An 18,242-nucleotide genomic window follows, 5' to 3' on the forward strand; every position below is an offset into this window, starting at 1 on the left:
TCGCGCTCCGGATTTCTCTACAGACGTAGTAATCTCACACGGCATGTGCTGTACATTTACAATACAAGAGCCGTAAGGATACGACTAGACTTTAAATGTAATGTAGTCTGTTTCTACTTTTACTTTAAGTTGTATTATAAATTGCTTTGAATTCCTAAAGCAAATCAAAGTTTGAGTGAACATTTGAAACTAGATTTTTCCATGCCTTTTATAAGCATTTTGAAAACTTACAAGGCCTTAAAACCACAAAGTAATTGTGATAGTGAGAACATTAGAGAGGAACTCGAATTACACAGTGTAGACGGGGAGAGGTGCAGTCGAGAATGCAGCGCGAAGCGACATAAAATTTTCAACGAGCACGCCGAGTATCTGCCGGCATTATCTAGCCGTTTGCAAGTGCTCTACCGCTTTTCATATCTTTTGAATAAAATTTCTTCAGTGTACTTTGTGTGATTCTTTTGAATGGAAACTGATAATTTACGTTGCTTTCTCTGTTAGCAATTTTATTATGTGTTTTATAGAATTTGCATGGACGTTGCGTAAATTATATGAACTTCTGAATCTTGTTCATTACATTAAGCAGGTACTTATACGCCTAACAAGTGTCAATAAAACAAAATAAACTCACTGTTCTAAATCTAAATTAACGACTGCTGTAACTTTAGAAATGATATCAAAATACGGAATAAGTTTATTTATTTATTATCTTTAAAGTATGTTACGTGATCCATAAAGACTTACATATAGTATGTATGTTCCATAATTTATTCTACTTTGTATAAGAAATCATCGTGGTTGTTATAATTCGCCGGAAGACGTCAACTGCTGTAAATAGACCTCCGTCACAAAGTTCGCAATAACGAGCAGTTTCCCGCTAATGAATAAAATAAAAATAAACATTTGAATTCCTTTAAAACTTTACTATACGTATGTATATGGTTCGACTGCATGCTCGTCTGTATCATTCTACAAAGAAACGAATTCTTTATTGGTTTATAAGTGAGAATAAAGAGAATTATCGAAGTGAAAAGAGCAAACCGTTGCTTGCACACACGTTGCGACAAAAAAGACGCGTAAGATACAACAAATAAGCCCGGACGAGAGTGGTGTACAACAGAAGGGAACCGGGAGCACTGGCAATCTCGTTATAGATGTGAATAAATAATGAGTAAGCATTAAGGTCGTGCAGGGGCGAGTACTGAGTTGCCTTTGTTGTCGACGGTGTTTACTGCGCGCCGGGGATTGCGCCCGCCGCAAGCCCAATTTATTCCGCTAATCGAGGCTCACCTCGCTCGACTTAAATTAATTAACAACGACTTAACTCTACCACATATAAAATTTTGCATACAAACGAACCGTAGCCATTTTAGCAAATCTACTAAGGAATTATTTTGTGTTTATGATCAAGTTCAATTGACAATTTGAGCTATATTGAGATACTATGTAAAAATATGTCAAACGCTTATGAACCAAATTAATTAGAACGATAATTCAATTCTGTCGTTTTTATTACGCGTTGGATGTTAAAGCACATAGACAAGGTCGTCAGTCATTTCGCTAGCGTACCCGAAAATAAACTTCTTTTAAGAAGGCGTACCTTACATCTCTTATGTATTTAGAGATATTTTGCTAAAATTATAATATCTTAATTATATGTCATATGTTTTGTAATTGTGGTAGGCCATGTTACAACTCGCTCGGACCCATCCTGCCTTTTTTTGCTTGTCTAGATCATCAGTCATCAAGACGCATGTTTCAAGGTTAGTCATGACTGTATAGGTAATATTGTGGATTATCCTATGGTTTTCGGTAAACATTTAACAGAAAATGAACCATTGCCTTTGTCTGCCTATTTTAGCAATGCATAAATAAAGTATGACGTAGATGGGTCAACGAGCTCAGAGCGCCTGGTGTAAATAGGTGACTGGAGTCCATAGACATCACAACGTGAATACCCCACACCCACAATGTAAAGTCCACTAGTGATTATTTATCTTTGCATATTTTTACAGTTAAAAAAAAATTTTTTTAGACAATTACGTTATATAAATGGACAATAATTATAGATCGTCTTTGTTTATGTTAATGCGTTAATACGTCACCATTAAACCTAAGCCTATTTTGTCAACAAAGGAACATAATACTGGAGGACCGTCAAAGGGAAAGAGAATTTCAGCTCGGCCTTTGTGCGCTAAATTGAATTGAATGTCATATACGGCGCATACCGTACGTTCAAAGGGAGTGTAATTGCGAACAGGCAGCTCTATTTAAAATGTATCCAAGCGAATCTGCGCTATGCACAGTATCCGTATGAGACAGGAGGCGTCACGGTACTGCTGAGTATAGAGTGCTCAGTTCAGCGACACAAATCGTACGCTCATCCACTCGTGTCGTTGTGCGCGACTTGGTCGTTTGCCAGCCGTTTTGTTTTATCACTCTCGCCAACTATTTGGCATCTTAACAACTTTTTTATTTAATGATACAGAAAAATCATACCAGATTTATCAAAGTGTCATCGCAAGTCGTTTCTCACATCTGTTAAATTAATAGTTTTTGTAGATAGTAATTTTGAACATTCGACGACCTACTCTATGGTATGGATGGTAATGTCATTATGTACTCGAAATTGCTTAAAAAAAGGTACAGCTTATATTTTCGAAAGTAATGTTTTAGTATGTTGAGTTCAGTTTATAGCCTAAATTTCATTTTTAATATATTAGCAGGAATCTGGTTTTATCATATTAAAATATAACAATCGTGTTAAATTATGTTCTGTAAGCGTTCGGAATACAAATTACAGTTTGTGCCTGTGTTTATACTCCAGATTGATATATATTTTTTAATTTATTTAATTAATATTAATTTATGTATCCGAAAATAATCACTTAAATATCTTTGTATGCACAAGTCACTTAACGTATGTACATATAATACTATAATAATGTAACGTTTTTGTGTTTTGCACCGACTTTTCCTTTTTGAAGTTGTAATAAAGAATGAACAAAAACATGCAACAGACCAAAAGAGATAAAGAAAGAACTTAATAAAAACAGTCCAATTTTAGCGGTATTTTGTCGAGGTTATACCATAAGGGAAGTAGGACGAGGGTGGGTCGACCACCCCGCGCTCGCGGCGGCATGTAATGAATAAACTCGACCGTGGTGGTTTTGTCATTTTATTTAATACCGCAATACTACGTCGTGCTCTCAACACTTAGCTGATTCTTAGAAGTGATTTATTATTAAAATCTTTTGATGTTATTTAATTTATGTATTTCCTCAATTCATATTTAATTATTATTTATATTATCATTCTCGTTTAGATATTTTAATTTAGGTTAATTCTGATGTCTGACATTGATTGCTGATATGTTTTATTTTAGGATATAAACTATTTTGAACTGAATAGTATCATCAATCAATTTAATCAATGTAGACGGTTTCATCGGTAAAACTTTTATGTTTACTGTTATATGTATCTAAAAACGATTTAATTAAAATTTAATTACCCAATGAATAACAAATCAAGCGAAAAAGACCGCAAAATAGTACCACAAAAAAATCCCCGACTGAAAAAGTCTTGGTGGAGAAACGTCTCATCTCAAACGTAATACGTTAAGTTTTAATATTATTTGGTTTTGTAACAGGAGTCGCTATTATTATTTGGATTTTCTGTACAATAATTATAAAAAGAAAAAGTATAAAAAAAAAACTTTTTGAACACTAAGCTTTAGATTATGACAAGAACCAATTTAACTTAAAGGATTTACGTAAAAGTTTAATTGTATAGACTGAGGGTAACGTCGGTTACAAAATGGAGCTACTTTTCGTTATAAACTAGTGTTGTATATTTGTTAATGAAATTCTTATAATATAATCGCAAATTGGCCACATACTCTTTTATTCCTTCCGTTTGGCAAACTAATGCTGGCCCAAGTTCTCCCATAAAAATGACATGTTTACGTTACAACAGAAACTTTGATGATCTCGACTTATTTAAGTTAAGTTGAATTAATGAAAACATTCTAATAACAAGATTAAAAGAAAAATATTACACTTTAGTAATGAGGCTTAGTGTTATAAGTTCGTTTATTATATTGTTACTGTTCTCACTTAATCTGTAACCTCACAGAATATGAATCTCCTTTTATAAAAAATAAAATATAAAAATATTATATAAACTTGAAACCGGGCAAATATTTGTTCAGAACACGGAACTGTAAAGCTGTGCAGAAACAAAGTATTAAAACGAATTTCCAACCTCGCCCGACGTTCAGCGCTAGTACAGGAAAATACGAGGCAACGGAACCACTAACTTATTTTGTTTGCTCTCCGTATAAAATTGTAGTTTATTTTGAAACGTTTGTCGTCAACACGCTGACAATTCCAGTTGGGGCGAATTGTTTTGTTTAAACTTTTCAGCAATACTCACTCGTTTGTAAAGCTATCAAATGAAGAGCTTAATTGACAAATGGTTTCCTTTTTACGGCCAATTCAAAGTTATATTACTTTATGATGAGAGAGCTGTTAAGAATTTGTTTTATGAAGGTATAAACATAATAAGGGAACAACGAATTTAGACAAATAATATATACATGTAAATAAATAATATATAATTCCCCACGTTTCGTTTACTTTACAGTTTTTTTTTATAATAGGTCACGGACAACTATGGTTTTATTTATCGACATTTAGCACAATATTTAAATGTAGTTTGAATTGTGTTGTTAAATTGTGTATGTCTATGTGAAATTATTATTTCAAATATTAGTGAATTGTACTTTTTTTTAAGGTTTGTATTATTTTTCTTTGCATTTAATCCTTGTTTACATCAACATAATTAGTTACACAGACCAGTAAGAAAAAAAGAACCACGAAAACATATTGAGCGCTAGCTTGCAAAAATCAACGGTCAAATGCTAGTTTTAAAATAAATTTACATGGTAACGTGAGTTGAAAATATAAAGGAGAAACTAAGTAAAACGGCGAGGAGTAATGACGCGATGCATAAAGTTGCTTCGAGACGAAGCGTAAAACAACAAAGTAGTCGACGCATCCCAACGACATAATATACAAATAATAATAGCACGTGAGTCGCGACTTGAGACTAAAGTGCCTCAGAATACAGCTTTAGGGTCCATATTATAATAACGATCTGTCTTCTTAGACGTTATCTTACAGTGCCGACTTTTATGGCGCCTCATAAAATCGTATTATGAACGAAAACCGTACAAGTACGATTATGGTTATTTAATTTATTAGAAAAACCGACATTAATCACGAATAAAAAATAATTGGTTTATTAATGTTTTCCTGAGGACAAATTACTTTAAATGGTAGCTGCGGGCGCGGGGGCAGGGAGATGGGGCGATAGCGGCGTGTCGGCGTCGATAACGAAAGTTATTTATGTTCTTATGTCGACGAAAAATGTTCCGTGTAATTTAACACCTTAACAAACTAAGGGAACACTTTTATTTGTTAAAACTTTTTTGTGTTTACTTACGAGGTTCTGTCCTTTCTTGTTTATAAACGCAAACTTAGAATTGAATCTATTAATAAAGTTAACTTATTACATGGTATAAACTGTAGGCAGCGTTGGTAGACAGCGGTTTAGCTCTGCTCCTGGCATTGTTGAAGTCCATGGGCGACGGTAACCACTCACCATCAGGTGGGCCGTATGATCGTCTGCCTACAAGGGCAATAAAGAAAGTCGTGTGCAAAATATCCGTATACCACTGACCGCATCGATTAACAAAGATTACACAAATATTATACATGACAATGATTATTCGAGCCCTTTACCGATGATGTAACTGATAGGGATTGCGATATAAAGGAAGGGAAGTGAAAAAATAAACATAAGGTGAGGATAAAAACCTTAAATGAGCTCTAGAGAATGTTCAGTTGCGATATTACACGAGAGCTCGATTCTGTACGACCGGTTCTGTTCCGGTATCCATTAAAAATTCGTTTTATTGTCTGTTAAACGTTTTGAATTATACTTTAATCACAGTAACATGATATTGGATTGTTATTTCTGAACTGGATAACGTATTTTTCTTACGTTTAGCAGTACGATAATTATTAATGTGCAATATTTGATGTCTGTTTTATTCATGTAAGCAATTTGTAAAACTGTGATACTGGTGGTAGTAGTTTGTATAGTTGGATGACATCAGTCTGCCTTCTTGTCGCGAAGCACTAATGAAATCTAATTTGAAAAATCGTTGTCATACAATACAATTGAAGCTTAGACCTCATGTGATCCCCATCGGCTCCGGTAACCATACAAACAAAAAAATACGTAACAAGGTACCTAAATCGTGAGTTCATTGGACCTTTTATAGACAAAAACACCAAGAGAATCTTATTATTAAGCCCTGACCTGGCCCGACGTTCAAACTATAGATCAATACGACTTGTACTATTACTGTTTGGATTACGTAACATGAACGTGTGTATACGGTTTCCGCGTAGTGAATGACAAGTTTAGAAAGCTCACACGGCCGGTACCCGAAGCTGGCGTCTTGTATTACAATGAATTTCCAAGGCGAGCGGGTGAAGCGGCTGTGGTATATTTAAACACCTGTCAACCCCCTCATCTCGGCACGGGTCGACTAACTTAGATTACTTTATAATAATTCCCTGAAATTCCACTCAAGACGGAATATAATACATAAATTGGCTGTTGTCGTAAAGTTAGCAAATTATTAATGTTTGAAATCACGTTGATTTCAACGGACTTTATCAAATTGTCGGGCGCTTGTTTGTTTTCCTTGTTCTATGGTGCCGGTAACATTTTACAAGAAAAACGACTCCAAGACTTGAACTTTTAATACTTATCTTTGTTGAGTAAACGGATGCAGGTTTTTCGTATGATGCCTGATATAAAACGCTTAATGTGTGTAAATAACTGCGTATCTCACTAATGCGAAAGGTGATGATGATATCAAAGACGCCGCCGTCGTGATAATGACTAAATCATGCCAAATAGATATTATTTTTATCGACATTTTTTTGTAACTTATAAAAACCACAATATTTAACATGATATTTATTAATTGGCATTTAAAACCAGAATATAGATTTACATTTGAAGAAAAATATTTTAAGTAATTGGATATGAATTTATTTAATTCGGTGCATATTATTTACTTTTGGACAATAGAAATGTTAATGAATCATTGAAAACAGGCTCTTTTAGGAATGAATGTTGGCACTAAGTCGCAGTGATCCCGACTCACTAGTGCTCTACAGTGGTTAAATGTGCTATCCATTCAAAGCACGTTGACACGCGTTTATCAGAGCGAGAGCTTAAACCGCAGTCGGGTGCAGCGACAAACGGAATCGCAGAGTGCAGTGCCGAGTGAGCTGCTGATCTGTCGAGAGATATCTCGACCTCGTGTTGAGTGCTAACACTCGTCTACCTACGGATAATTACAGCCCTTTGACGAGACGTCTTCTTGTTCATGAGCGCTCTGAAACTGGCAAGCTTGTAGACTTGACTTTTGAGTAACAAATTTTTACAAAAGTTACCTTTTCGAAGATAAACTTGACAAAAGATATGAAAAAAAAAACAACGTTGAAGCCAATGAACAATTCGAAAATATTTCAAACAAAACAGTAGGTAATGTGTAACTGGTACAAAAAAGCAGCGAAGTTTTAAGCGGCGTGTTTAAGGTTCAGTTTACAACGGTATAGTTCAGATCTTATCAGAGTCAAGCCGGTTAGAACACAGCGCGTCAGCGTAATAGGAATCTCCGTGGAAGTTTGCAAGCGGGTAAGCCTGCGGGCGAGGTACCGGAGTGAGGGAGCTCTTGTTATTACACCCTCTCACCTACGCACGGGTTGTGCTTAGAGCCTTACAGTCCGTAAGATTAAGACGCTTTACTGTTAACGCTTTAGCTTCTTGGTACTCGTTCTGAAAAGCTTTGAGTGTGTCCTTTACCTTTTGTCGGCTAACTGTAACAGAATTTGCTCAAGAATGTTGAATGTTTACAGTTATCTCTATTTCACGTTCTTCCAATAACCAGTTTTCTGCATTTCGATTGCAATTTCAAAACCATAAATCTAGAGGTGATATCTAAGCGAAACATACATTTAAAATTGTTTCTTGGTGGTTGTGAGTCAGATCGCCCCGTTGGTCTAGTTGCTACTGTCTGGGGTCCGGGTTTGATTCCTGGTCTGAATCAGTATCTTTGTTTCATATTGAGCATTTGTAGTTGGGCGTACGTGTTTCTGTTTCGTATACGTATTTCTCCGGCGCTTATAAAACAGAAGATAATCCTTGTTTGTGGCCGTTTAAGGTATAAAGCTGTAAAGATACATTAACAAACGACTGTCACGCCGCCTTTCTAAAGCACTTGTGAGTTGAATAGAAAATGAGTTCGAAGAGGGGTATATTCTTCATAAATTGTATCTTGAAATTGCTAATATGTGTACTTTTAAAATGTACGGATACAACAAATCTGAATCTCGAGTGAAATAAAATACGAAATTCTATCTATACAAAAAAGCTTATCTTGCGAATCTGTTTTATTATAAATCACATAAAATCCTACATAGTCTACGAAATTGTTCAAAACAAGAAAATGACACAGTATAAAAAGTAATACCAAAATCATTTAGTTAAGGTCGTAACGTCTCACCACTTCGCTTCGGTTATAAATAAAAGTGCCGAAGAAAAGCCAGATAAGACGACACCGAAATAAGTTTAACCAAACGGGAGAAAGCATTATCATTGGCTGCTAGCGAGGAACAAAAGAAAATGGTGGAGAGCGAGCGTACGAGAGTACTTTATAGGCGCGTAAATATGTTTTATATCCCTCTACTGTCTGTTATACACTGGCGCGCCGCCGAACTCATCCCACTCCTCCACGAACCACCCCCGGCCCGAGGGTTGCTCTGCTCTCGGAAATGCCGAGCTTTAATAAAACATATATTTTTCCGAGCGAGGAAAATACTGGGGAAACTCGCAATTTGTTCTTTCACTTTATGCTCGTTTACAAGACAAAAGTAGAGCATTTCAGAAACATTATGTTAATCACGAAGTTATGTTGTATATTTGAATTTTAATAGTAACACAAAAATGTACAAGTATTAAGTAAATACAACATGAAAATATATTTAGCCAAGTGTTTATGATGGCTTCGGTAGTTCATGATACTATATCAGCACGTAGAGATTTATTGAACAAAAATATTATTCAACTCATTTCACCTAAGGAGATTTTTATTCAATTTCCGGTGTGTTCACTTAATTATCTTTTCCAAAAAAAATTCAAATGAAAATAAAGAGAAACGCTTAGCTTTCGTATTTCGAAATTAGTCAGCATGGTTTAAAGTTTAAATGGAAATAGATATTTTTGTCATCTATTTATAGCTGTAATGTATCAATGAGGATAGTTCCATTAAAATTCGCAACAAAGATGATGTTGGTCTTTATTACAAGCTAATTGGTACATTAAAAAGTAAAATAGACAAATATGTCAACAAATAATACTTTGATATTTATAGTTACTGTTATTCTACTTCAATTTAAAAAATAATGTTGAAATTGTATACGAACAAAATAGATTAAACTCAATTTGAAAAGATGCAAGCAAGGATTCGATTTTTCTTAAAACTGTTGCGGCTTGACTCTCTGCCATAAAATATTACAGTAAACGAAAGAAGCTCTTTCAATTAAGCGAGTCAGGTTTGCGTAAGGTAAATTCCGCAAAGCGGCGCTCGCCAATGCAGCTACGGAAAATATTTTATTCATTTCATTCTACCTTAGCCTACATAAAGACTAACAATTTAAATGCCTTTTAAGGACCATGTTTCTTTAATAAATATCGTGACACTACGGGATGCATATTAATTCATATTTAATCTAAAGATAAAATCAAAAGACCAGATTTGATTGATAAAATGATAAAGATTACCGGTTTTACGATACCAAGGCAGTATTATAATCACTTTTGAACGTATTAATGGAAATAAAAATGTGATTTGTATTCATGAACTTATTAATGTGGCAGATCTCCCTTCTGGGCACAGATTGCGAGCCACCTCCGGTTTGGAGGCACCACCCGCGCCCGCTCAAATCGACCAGAAGTGATATGCCCACCTGATGAATGATGATGAGTATACACGAGCAATTTGTATAATACGACCCTGCTGATCGTGTTGCGTAATTCGTGTAATTTATGAAGTGTCTAAATCGATGAAACTATTCGGGAAAAGTACATTCGTGTTTCATGTTCTGACGTAATCAACAATGAAATTACACATATATTTGTTTGAAAAATTATTCAATCGTTTACAAATGTACAGTAATAAAATATCTTCGTTAATCACCGTTATACTGTGAGAACGTTAACGTACTTTTAATATCTATTTTCATTCACATAATTAAATCGTGATTCGTATACGATTTTTTCATAAATATTATGCGGTTGGTTATTCAGACGAGAGTTTCGAGTCAGGTCACGTTTAATTTGTGACCGTAATTTTAATTAATTGCATTTACATTGAAACGGTCATGAATGATATTTATTGAATCATTAAATACGAGAATACTAATGTTACGTTTCTATTCGTCGCTGTCCGTGCAGACAAATTACGACTGACAAGTTTTATTGTTTTATCTGCTTTGAATAATCAAATTTGTATCACATTATGAGCATTGCTATGGAAACGTTGATTCATAATAATTTTAAAGTTTTATAGTATTCAGAAAGCATTGGTCGTAAATTTAAGTAACAACGTCTGTAGATCTCAATAGGCTTTATGGAGTGATTGGAGGCGTGCCGAACCTGTTCTCCTGTCTATTCGTAGTTTCGCTTACATGATTCGAGAAATAATAATTATACAATAATCATTATAAGCTAACAAGATTCGAGAACGGTTTGAAAATGAGCCTGAAAGTTAATCAAACAATCATATGACACAACTGCAGGTCAATGTCATAAAATAAAACGCGTGAAAACCTTAATATCTGTATTGAATTAGCTTTTTTCCATTGTTTAGTTTCTATCGTCCATCGATAAAAATGGAACGGAATTAATTAGGTACTTTATTAAAGTTGCACGCAAACATTATTAGAATGGTATCTTTGAATATTTACATCAATTGAAGTCGTCGTGGCCTAACGGATAAGACGTCCGGTGCATTCGTGTTGAGCGATGTTCGAATCTCAGGCGGGTACCAATTTTTCTAATGAAATACGTACTCAACAAATGTTCACGATTGACTTCCACGGTGAAGGAATGACATCGTGTAATAAAAATGAAACCCGCAAAATTATAATTTGCGTAATTACTGGTGGTAGGACCTCTTGTGAGTCCACACGGGTAGGTACCACCGCCCTGCCTATTTCTGCCGTGAAGCAGTAATGCGTTTCGGTTTGAAGGGTGGGGCAGCCGTTGTAACTATACTGAGACCTTAGAACTTATATCTCAAGGTGGGTGGCGCATTTACATTGTGGATGTTTATGGGCTCCAGTAACCACTTAAAACCAGGTGGGCTGTGAGCTCGTCCACCCATCTAAGCAATAAACAAAAAACCTAGCTAAAATTGTTCTCATCTAATATTTAAAGGTTATATGTTATTCAAAGTTCTACTTCAAAACATGAAGCAAAACAAGATTTTGTTAAACGTTACAATAATTAACATAAAGCAGAGTTAGTTGACATTCGAAATGATTCTACGGAAGCGTCTATGTAATTATCCCGAAGCGATAGGATTTGCATATCAAAGTGGAGGTATAATTGAACTCGGAGTGCAAATAGCTTAAGTGGAATCAGATCGAGTTAGTGGCGTTCTCTTGCTAAGTGTAGCGAGCTTTGGCAGACACTACTACCGCTCACACTCCCGCCAGAGCTTCATATAGAGCGATACGACTCGAGCGGGAGCTAACTTCTCTCGGGATAATTTAATTAATCGACAACGGCACAACATCAAGCTCAGACTGATTTCCTTTTCAGATATCCATTAACCGACATTATTGTGCCGCTTAACTTCCTATTTGATTACGTTTAACATGAACGCATAGTATAATTCGTTTATCATCTTTAACTCAACGGGGTAAAAGTTTTTATCGTGTAATCTTAGTTAACATAATCTGTTTGAATCATTGTGACTAAACCAGTTTATGCTTTTTGTCATTATCAAGTAAAGTTACTACTTAATTATTACAAAAGATCATCAAATTATCAATCAATAAAATCACAAAATATAACGTCACCATTCCTTCTGCTCTATAGGATAAATGGAACTATAATCCTAAAATATTCGACCATGAAGTACTACTTTTATAATGTATATCACACTTATTCTCAAATTCTTTTCAAAGCACGGATCGTTTAGTAAAATTGTTTTACGTTAGTTCGCTCTCAGTGAAGAAAATTGAGTAGAATTGAGGGCGGGCTGTTTCAGACCAAGTCGGCAGCGAAACGGTCATATAATTAGATTAGGGGGAACGTGGAAGAGTGAGGCTACGGGCTACGAACAATACTATCAGTGTTTTATCTGTAGGATTTGTACGATTTTTACCATTAAATGTTTTCGAGTTCATTTTATACATCCTTTCCATCTATGTTGTAAAGGTTCGCATTAATTGTCATTATATAAACATTTAGATATTTTTTGATAATCAATTTTGTTTATTTTTCATTTTGCTTCAACATAGCACTGGTTTTCTATATTTTAAATCGAAAAACAATATTTTTAAGTAAGCAAATAAACGTGTTTGTTGTTTATTATAATAATTTACAGCGACCTTTGGTCGTTTTAAGCACACCGTAGTTAGGTTAAAGACGGCGTAATGCGTTTAATTATGGGCACTTCCCGACTGCGCCAATCTAGTAATTACGGTAACAGAGCGAGGCCTCGTAATCAGCGCCCTTTGCCACCTCGTCACGCGTCAGAGAGTTGTACGCTCAAATTCAGGCCCCTTTTAACTCACATTTCACAACCTGTTGACGGGTTAGTTGAGCCCCTAGAGCGTGTACAATATGAATACAAAGGCAAACCCCCACTGGATCACAGTATATATACGGTAGTGTTATATGTCGCTACGATTGAGCTACGAAGCAGTAAGAAATTCATAATACTAAGTTAATTAAGGACCGAAGTCTTTTCGATGTTATTTATTTAAACAGATGAAATACATTAATAAAGAGTCAAATGTTTTCCTGAATCCGAAACTTCTGGAGGTCACTAAATTTATGAGACTATTGGTGAAATTCATTTAGGCAGTTATTAATTTATAATCATAATAATCCGCATCTTTGGGAGTTTGAAGAATTAAAAGATAAATAAATAACTAATGTACTTGCCTTGTCATCCTCGCCTTCACTATCACACTGTGAAAGAAGAAAATACAGATATTAGTAACTTTTCGCAAATACCATTTAAATCACATGCACAAGGTATCATCCACTACATTTAATATAATGAGTTTATTAGTTTATTATTTATGTATAATTTAATGACAAAAAATATGAGTTTACTTTTCATTTCCGTTTAAAATACATGCCATCCCAAAATATTCCTTTTATCATGTGGCAGCTTCATGTGATGATAATTATTATCAACGTAAACTATAATTAGTCCTTATTAAATGATGACAGCTAATTTTAGAATTTATGACAGCAATCGACATATTTTAATATAAATGAAATTGAAAACAGAAGAAATCCCATGATAAAATAACATTCGACAGTGATATGTGCGTCAGCCTCGTGAAAGTTCAATTCATACGGGAGAAGGAGACTATTATCGTAACATAAATCGACGAATACGTTACAGGTTATTTACGAGGTAAGTTCGCGCCTGGGGAAACAACAGGGGATCAGGTTGAGATATTACAATTTCAAATAAATACAGAGCATGAAGTATTCAGGGCGGGCTCAGGTAATGTTATGTAGTACAGAGCGGCACCGCTTCGACAAATCTCGTGATTTAGCCGCGATACGACCCGAATATCGAGCAGCCTGTATGTGTGCTGCGTGATCTGGGTAAATTTGCACACCGCATTACAGAAATATAACCGTTCATGATACAAATTATCATTTGGTACAGTTTAAGATTCATATCTATGATTGCATTCTAATCTAATCAGAAAATATTTTTTACAGTATTTACATTTATGTATTTACACGAAATTTTCAGTCAGTTCAATATTAATAATATGTATTCTATGATTTTATTTGGTTTACTTTGTTTTAAGTGTACGGAAAGACTATAAAACAACAAAGATAAGCGTGTTGGCAAAGAACCTAAGGTATGTAAGGTAGGTAAAGCAATAATACTCACGATATAGCCTTTTCCGGAACTACAGCGGCTACTGGCCTGTAGGCAGGAGAAAGAAAGCGAACATATGAGTGGACGACAGTGATAAGGGCAGGTGAGGTGTCTCCCATTTTTCTCTATCAATCAATCTTTTTGAAGTATTCAGAAGACAATCATGAATTTAAAACGATTATAATGCATTATATTATTTATTACTGAGTATAAATAACGGGAAACTTATGAATAAGAAAAATGGGAAACGGATTTTGCAACGCAACAGAAGACCACATATAGTATTGGTTTCACAATCTAACATTCAGTACAACCACAACATTGAGTGAAATCGTTTCGTACATGCATCGTTTGAGGTCTGAACTGCGATGTCGTTTGCAAACAAAGTACGTTCAATGCTATGGAACAAGCTTGTCAAGTACTCTGCGCGAGACTTTCACGTAATAACATGGTAAGATACTTTCGAATCGTTGTACAATAATCAAAATAATTTAGTTTAACAGTTCAGCGTTCACTTCTACAGAAAAATAATAATTATATAGAATACTTTACGTTAGTACAAATATTGGATTATATTAAACGAATATTTTTGAGTTTCTTAACACAATTACTTACGTCACTCAGACGATCACGAGACGAATCGGGGTCTCGTGGTGCCACTGAACTACCAGTGAGTCTCTCTGATGCTCGTCCACTGTCGTCAGACGTTCCAGCGTCTTGAAGCAGCGTAATGCCCTGCGTGATTATTTTAAAAGTCAAATAACAATGGATACTTACGTCTTTTAATTACGATGGCAGTAAAAAAAAAAACTTCCAAGAACCAGAATGTGGAAATAAGTTTTTAACGATTTTAAAGGCTAAACATAAATCTATTGTTAAAGAGTAAGAGTAAATGGAAAGCTTTTACGTGAGGATCACAAAATTGAGCGGTAACTAGAATGTAAGAAAACTTGATAAGACGGGCCAAAAGCGAGGGCGCGATTGACGAGAAGACCCGACCCGTAACACAACGTACCCGGGGCCCTAACAATAAAAAGAGTTTTCCATTTATCACATTTCGCGTCTATTTTACGGCAAGGTTCGAAAGAGGCGCGCTGAAGCAACCGTGATATTCGGAGAGAAACGATTTTTCGAGAGGCTAAAAGAATATAAAACGAGTACCTAAACTTTGTATAAATGGATAACTCCCGGCCGCCCTTGTCCAATGAACTTCCATATTGTTATTGCTTTTTATGGAACAGATTATACGTTCCTTTTTTGATGTAGCTGAGTGGACTAACTGGCAGCCCACAATATGTTTAAACGATTGTAATCGAAGTCTCTCATGAGGTCGAAATCTTGATTACGTTGGAATATGGTTTACCCTATTCCTCGGTTTTTCGAGCCAGAAAAATGACATTACAGATACATAGTATATGTAGGCTCTCGGCGCCACAGTTTTTACATAACTGTCTTTAATCATTAAAAAAACACGATTTTACTAACATGCCTTGATTAAATAATTTAGATTGCATTTAGTTAATCAAACAGAAAATAATATACTTCTTTAAATCACAAAGTAAATCAGAGTTTCAGTTCTATTTGATTCTCAGATCTTTAAATAGTCGTTAGCTTCTGTAAAATCTTGGAAATAATGGTCATTCGTATTTTTGCTACCAAACGATCACATTTTATTTTATTTGGGAACTCCGTAAAGGGATCATTACAATAATATTATTCAAATATTACGCCAACCCCTCTTTAACAGCATCTTAAGTAGTCGTCTTGAGGAAAACAATGAAAGTTTGAATGGTTTCGTTCCCCGCAATAGACAATAAAACATACGCACGCGATTATGTCCCCATTCTAATAAAGGGGATTGCTTTCCGACCCTTTACGTGAATAAACGAGTCAAGCGGAGTCGCACATATCAATTTAATCCGCGGCGCGTAGGCGAACGAGATCCTTGTAATCCCTGGATATATTGTCTTTACGGGTTGTACTAAGTTATGTTGCCACATAATTAGTTCACGTCTATTTACGCTCAACTAGTTTCATTTACTTTAATGATGTTTACATTGTTGACACGTGAACAAGGGTATAAGACTTTGAGTTGTGGTTAATTATAAATTAAACTATGATTGTATGATTAAATTTTGAGATTGCTTTACAAATAAGATTAATTCGGTCCTTTAATTCTAAATTAGTCTGCTGTTACGAGTATATTCTTGAATTCAGGGTAATTCTCGGCAATGGTCCCTCTTATATCCTTTCATCACACTCGGCCATGAGTCAATCACCTCCAGTTAGGGTCCGTTGCGAAATTCAATTATTTCTTAGTCTACCTGCGCTATGTTTAGTCCCTCAGTTCGTTAAATCAGCAGACCATTTCTTCAAAGCATCAGGTGTCTATATACCAATTCTTGTTTTGTACTTATTCTATTTTTAAATAATTATGTCATCTATCGTTATATTTTTCGTTTACAAATATGTACTACGGAGCTGAGTGGCTTCTTTATGGTTAACGTATTGAATTGTTCCGGTCGACCGTCGCTATACATTGGTGGGTGGGAGGCGGCCATTCTCGACCAGCGACACAACCGCTAATTGATACAACGACCGCGAGCCGAACATCACTTATTCATGAGAAGTCCATATGGCGGCGAAACGTGACCGACCACCTAAATTATTCAATTACATTTTTCATGACCAGTCGCTCTGTATTGTGCACGGATTGTTCTTTTTTTTTTGTAATGGATACTAAAAATAATTCGTTTTATAATTTATATTGCAACTTGACTATTACTATAGAAATAAGGGTAATTTAATTTGGATTCATGATTATGAAAATGTAACGTCTGATGTGTATCGCAAACAGCAACATAGACCGATGCGATGTCGTTAAGTGACGTGTTACATAATTTATGTGGCAGCACGCCGCAGCACTTGTTAGTCGCCGACAGCATATGGCGTCAACGTTCCAATTACAGCACGCAAGTTTTATCATAATTAAAATTAATTATTTGCTCTCATTTACAATTTATTCGACGGTTATATTATTAGTATATTCTGCTGTCCAACAAATTGTCTTTGAATGCTGTGCGATAATAATTTGTAATGATACTTGACACGTCAAACACGTATTTTATTGACGATCGAGTTGCGTTCTTAAGTTCCTCGACAGTATTTATAAATTTTATTTCGCAACAACCATTCTCGAGTCCAATTAATTCTGTCAAATCGACGTATTAATATCTATTTGATTCGATTATTAAGATATCAATCTATTCGCATTAACATATTAATATTGATTTAAAATAGCCGATTGCTTTAAATATATTTTCACTACTACGGTTAAAATTGTTTTATTTTTATCCTCGCTATTATACTCGTTTGAATAACAGGTTATATATACAGATTACAGAAAAATTAAATCATAATTTTCACCGAATCCACTTATTAGTCAATCGTTACTTATCATAATAAAGTATTATATGTACCTATATTATGTAAACTACCAAACTAATATATCGACTTAAAGATATTTTAAAAACGGTAAGTTGAATATAAAATTATTCATTTTTGTACTACATTGTTTGGATTCCAATAACACTTAACTTTTGCAACGTTGTTAATTGTCATTTTAATAACACGGTCACGGTTTTTCATGAAAGGCAGCTGTTAGTACAACACGTTATTGAAAAACAATACGATTTACTTAGAGATAACGTTTACAGCGAAAATGTTTTTCCGTCGGTGTTTGCACGATTTTCACCCGATTTTATGGGGTTTCCCATGGCAGTAAAATGGAGAATGGTTTTTACCCTTAATATGTTTTTTTATGGTTGTTTGAAGTCGACGTGGTCTAAAAGATAAGGCACTTGGTGCATTCGTACCCAGCGAAGTAATTGCGCTGGTGTTCGAATGCCGCGGACAGGTACTAATATTTTTTATGAAACGCTTCAAAAATGTAATA

The 18,242-nt window shown here is 35.0% G+C and overlaps 1 protein-coding gene across 7 annotated transcripts in view; it reads right to left on the reverse strand.

Annotated features, from left to right (window-relative positions):
• Nucleotides 1-18,242, reverse strand: part of LOC101744049 (fibrosin-1-like protein) — a 52,366-nt gene that overhangs the window by 16,923 nt on the left and 17,201 nt on the right. For 4 of the 7 annotated variants that reach the window (XM_012695486.4, XM_012695488.4, XM_012695485.4 and 1 more), the window contains exons 3-5: nucleotides 14,903-15,022; nucleotides 14,300-14,335; nucleotides 13,321-13,347 (exon numbers count right to left, since the gene is read on the reverse strand). In XM_012695486.4, the coding sequence (XP_012550940.1) occupies nucleotides 13,321-13,347; nucleotides 14,300-14,335; nucleotides 14,903-15,022 (183 nt within the window). The remainder of the gene's footprint in view (nucleotides 1-13,320; nucleotides 13,348-14,299; nucleotides 14,336-14,902; nucleotides 15,023-18,242) is intronic. The other 3 variants (XM_062669711.1, XM_012695487.4, XM_012695490.4) reach the window with 1 other exon arrangement.

This window comes from Bombyx mori, chromosome 8 (assembly GCF_030269925.1).
Source record: "Bombyx mori chromosome 8, ASM3026992v2".
Lineage (NCBI taxonomy): Eukaryota > Metazoa > Arthropoda > Insecta > Lepidoptera > Bombycidae > Bombyx > Bombyx mori.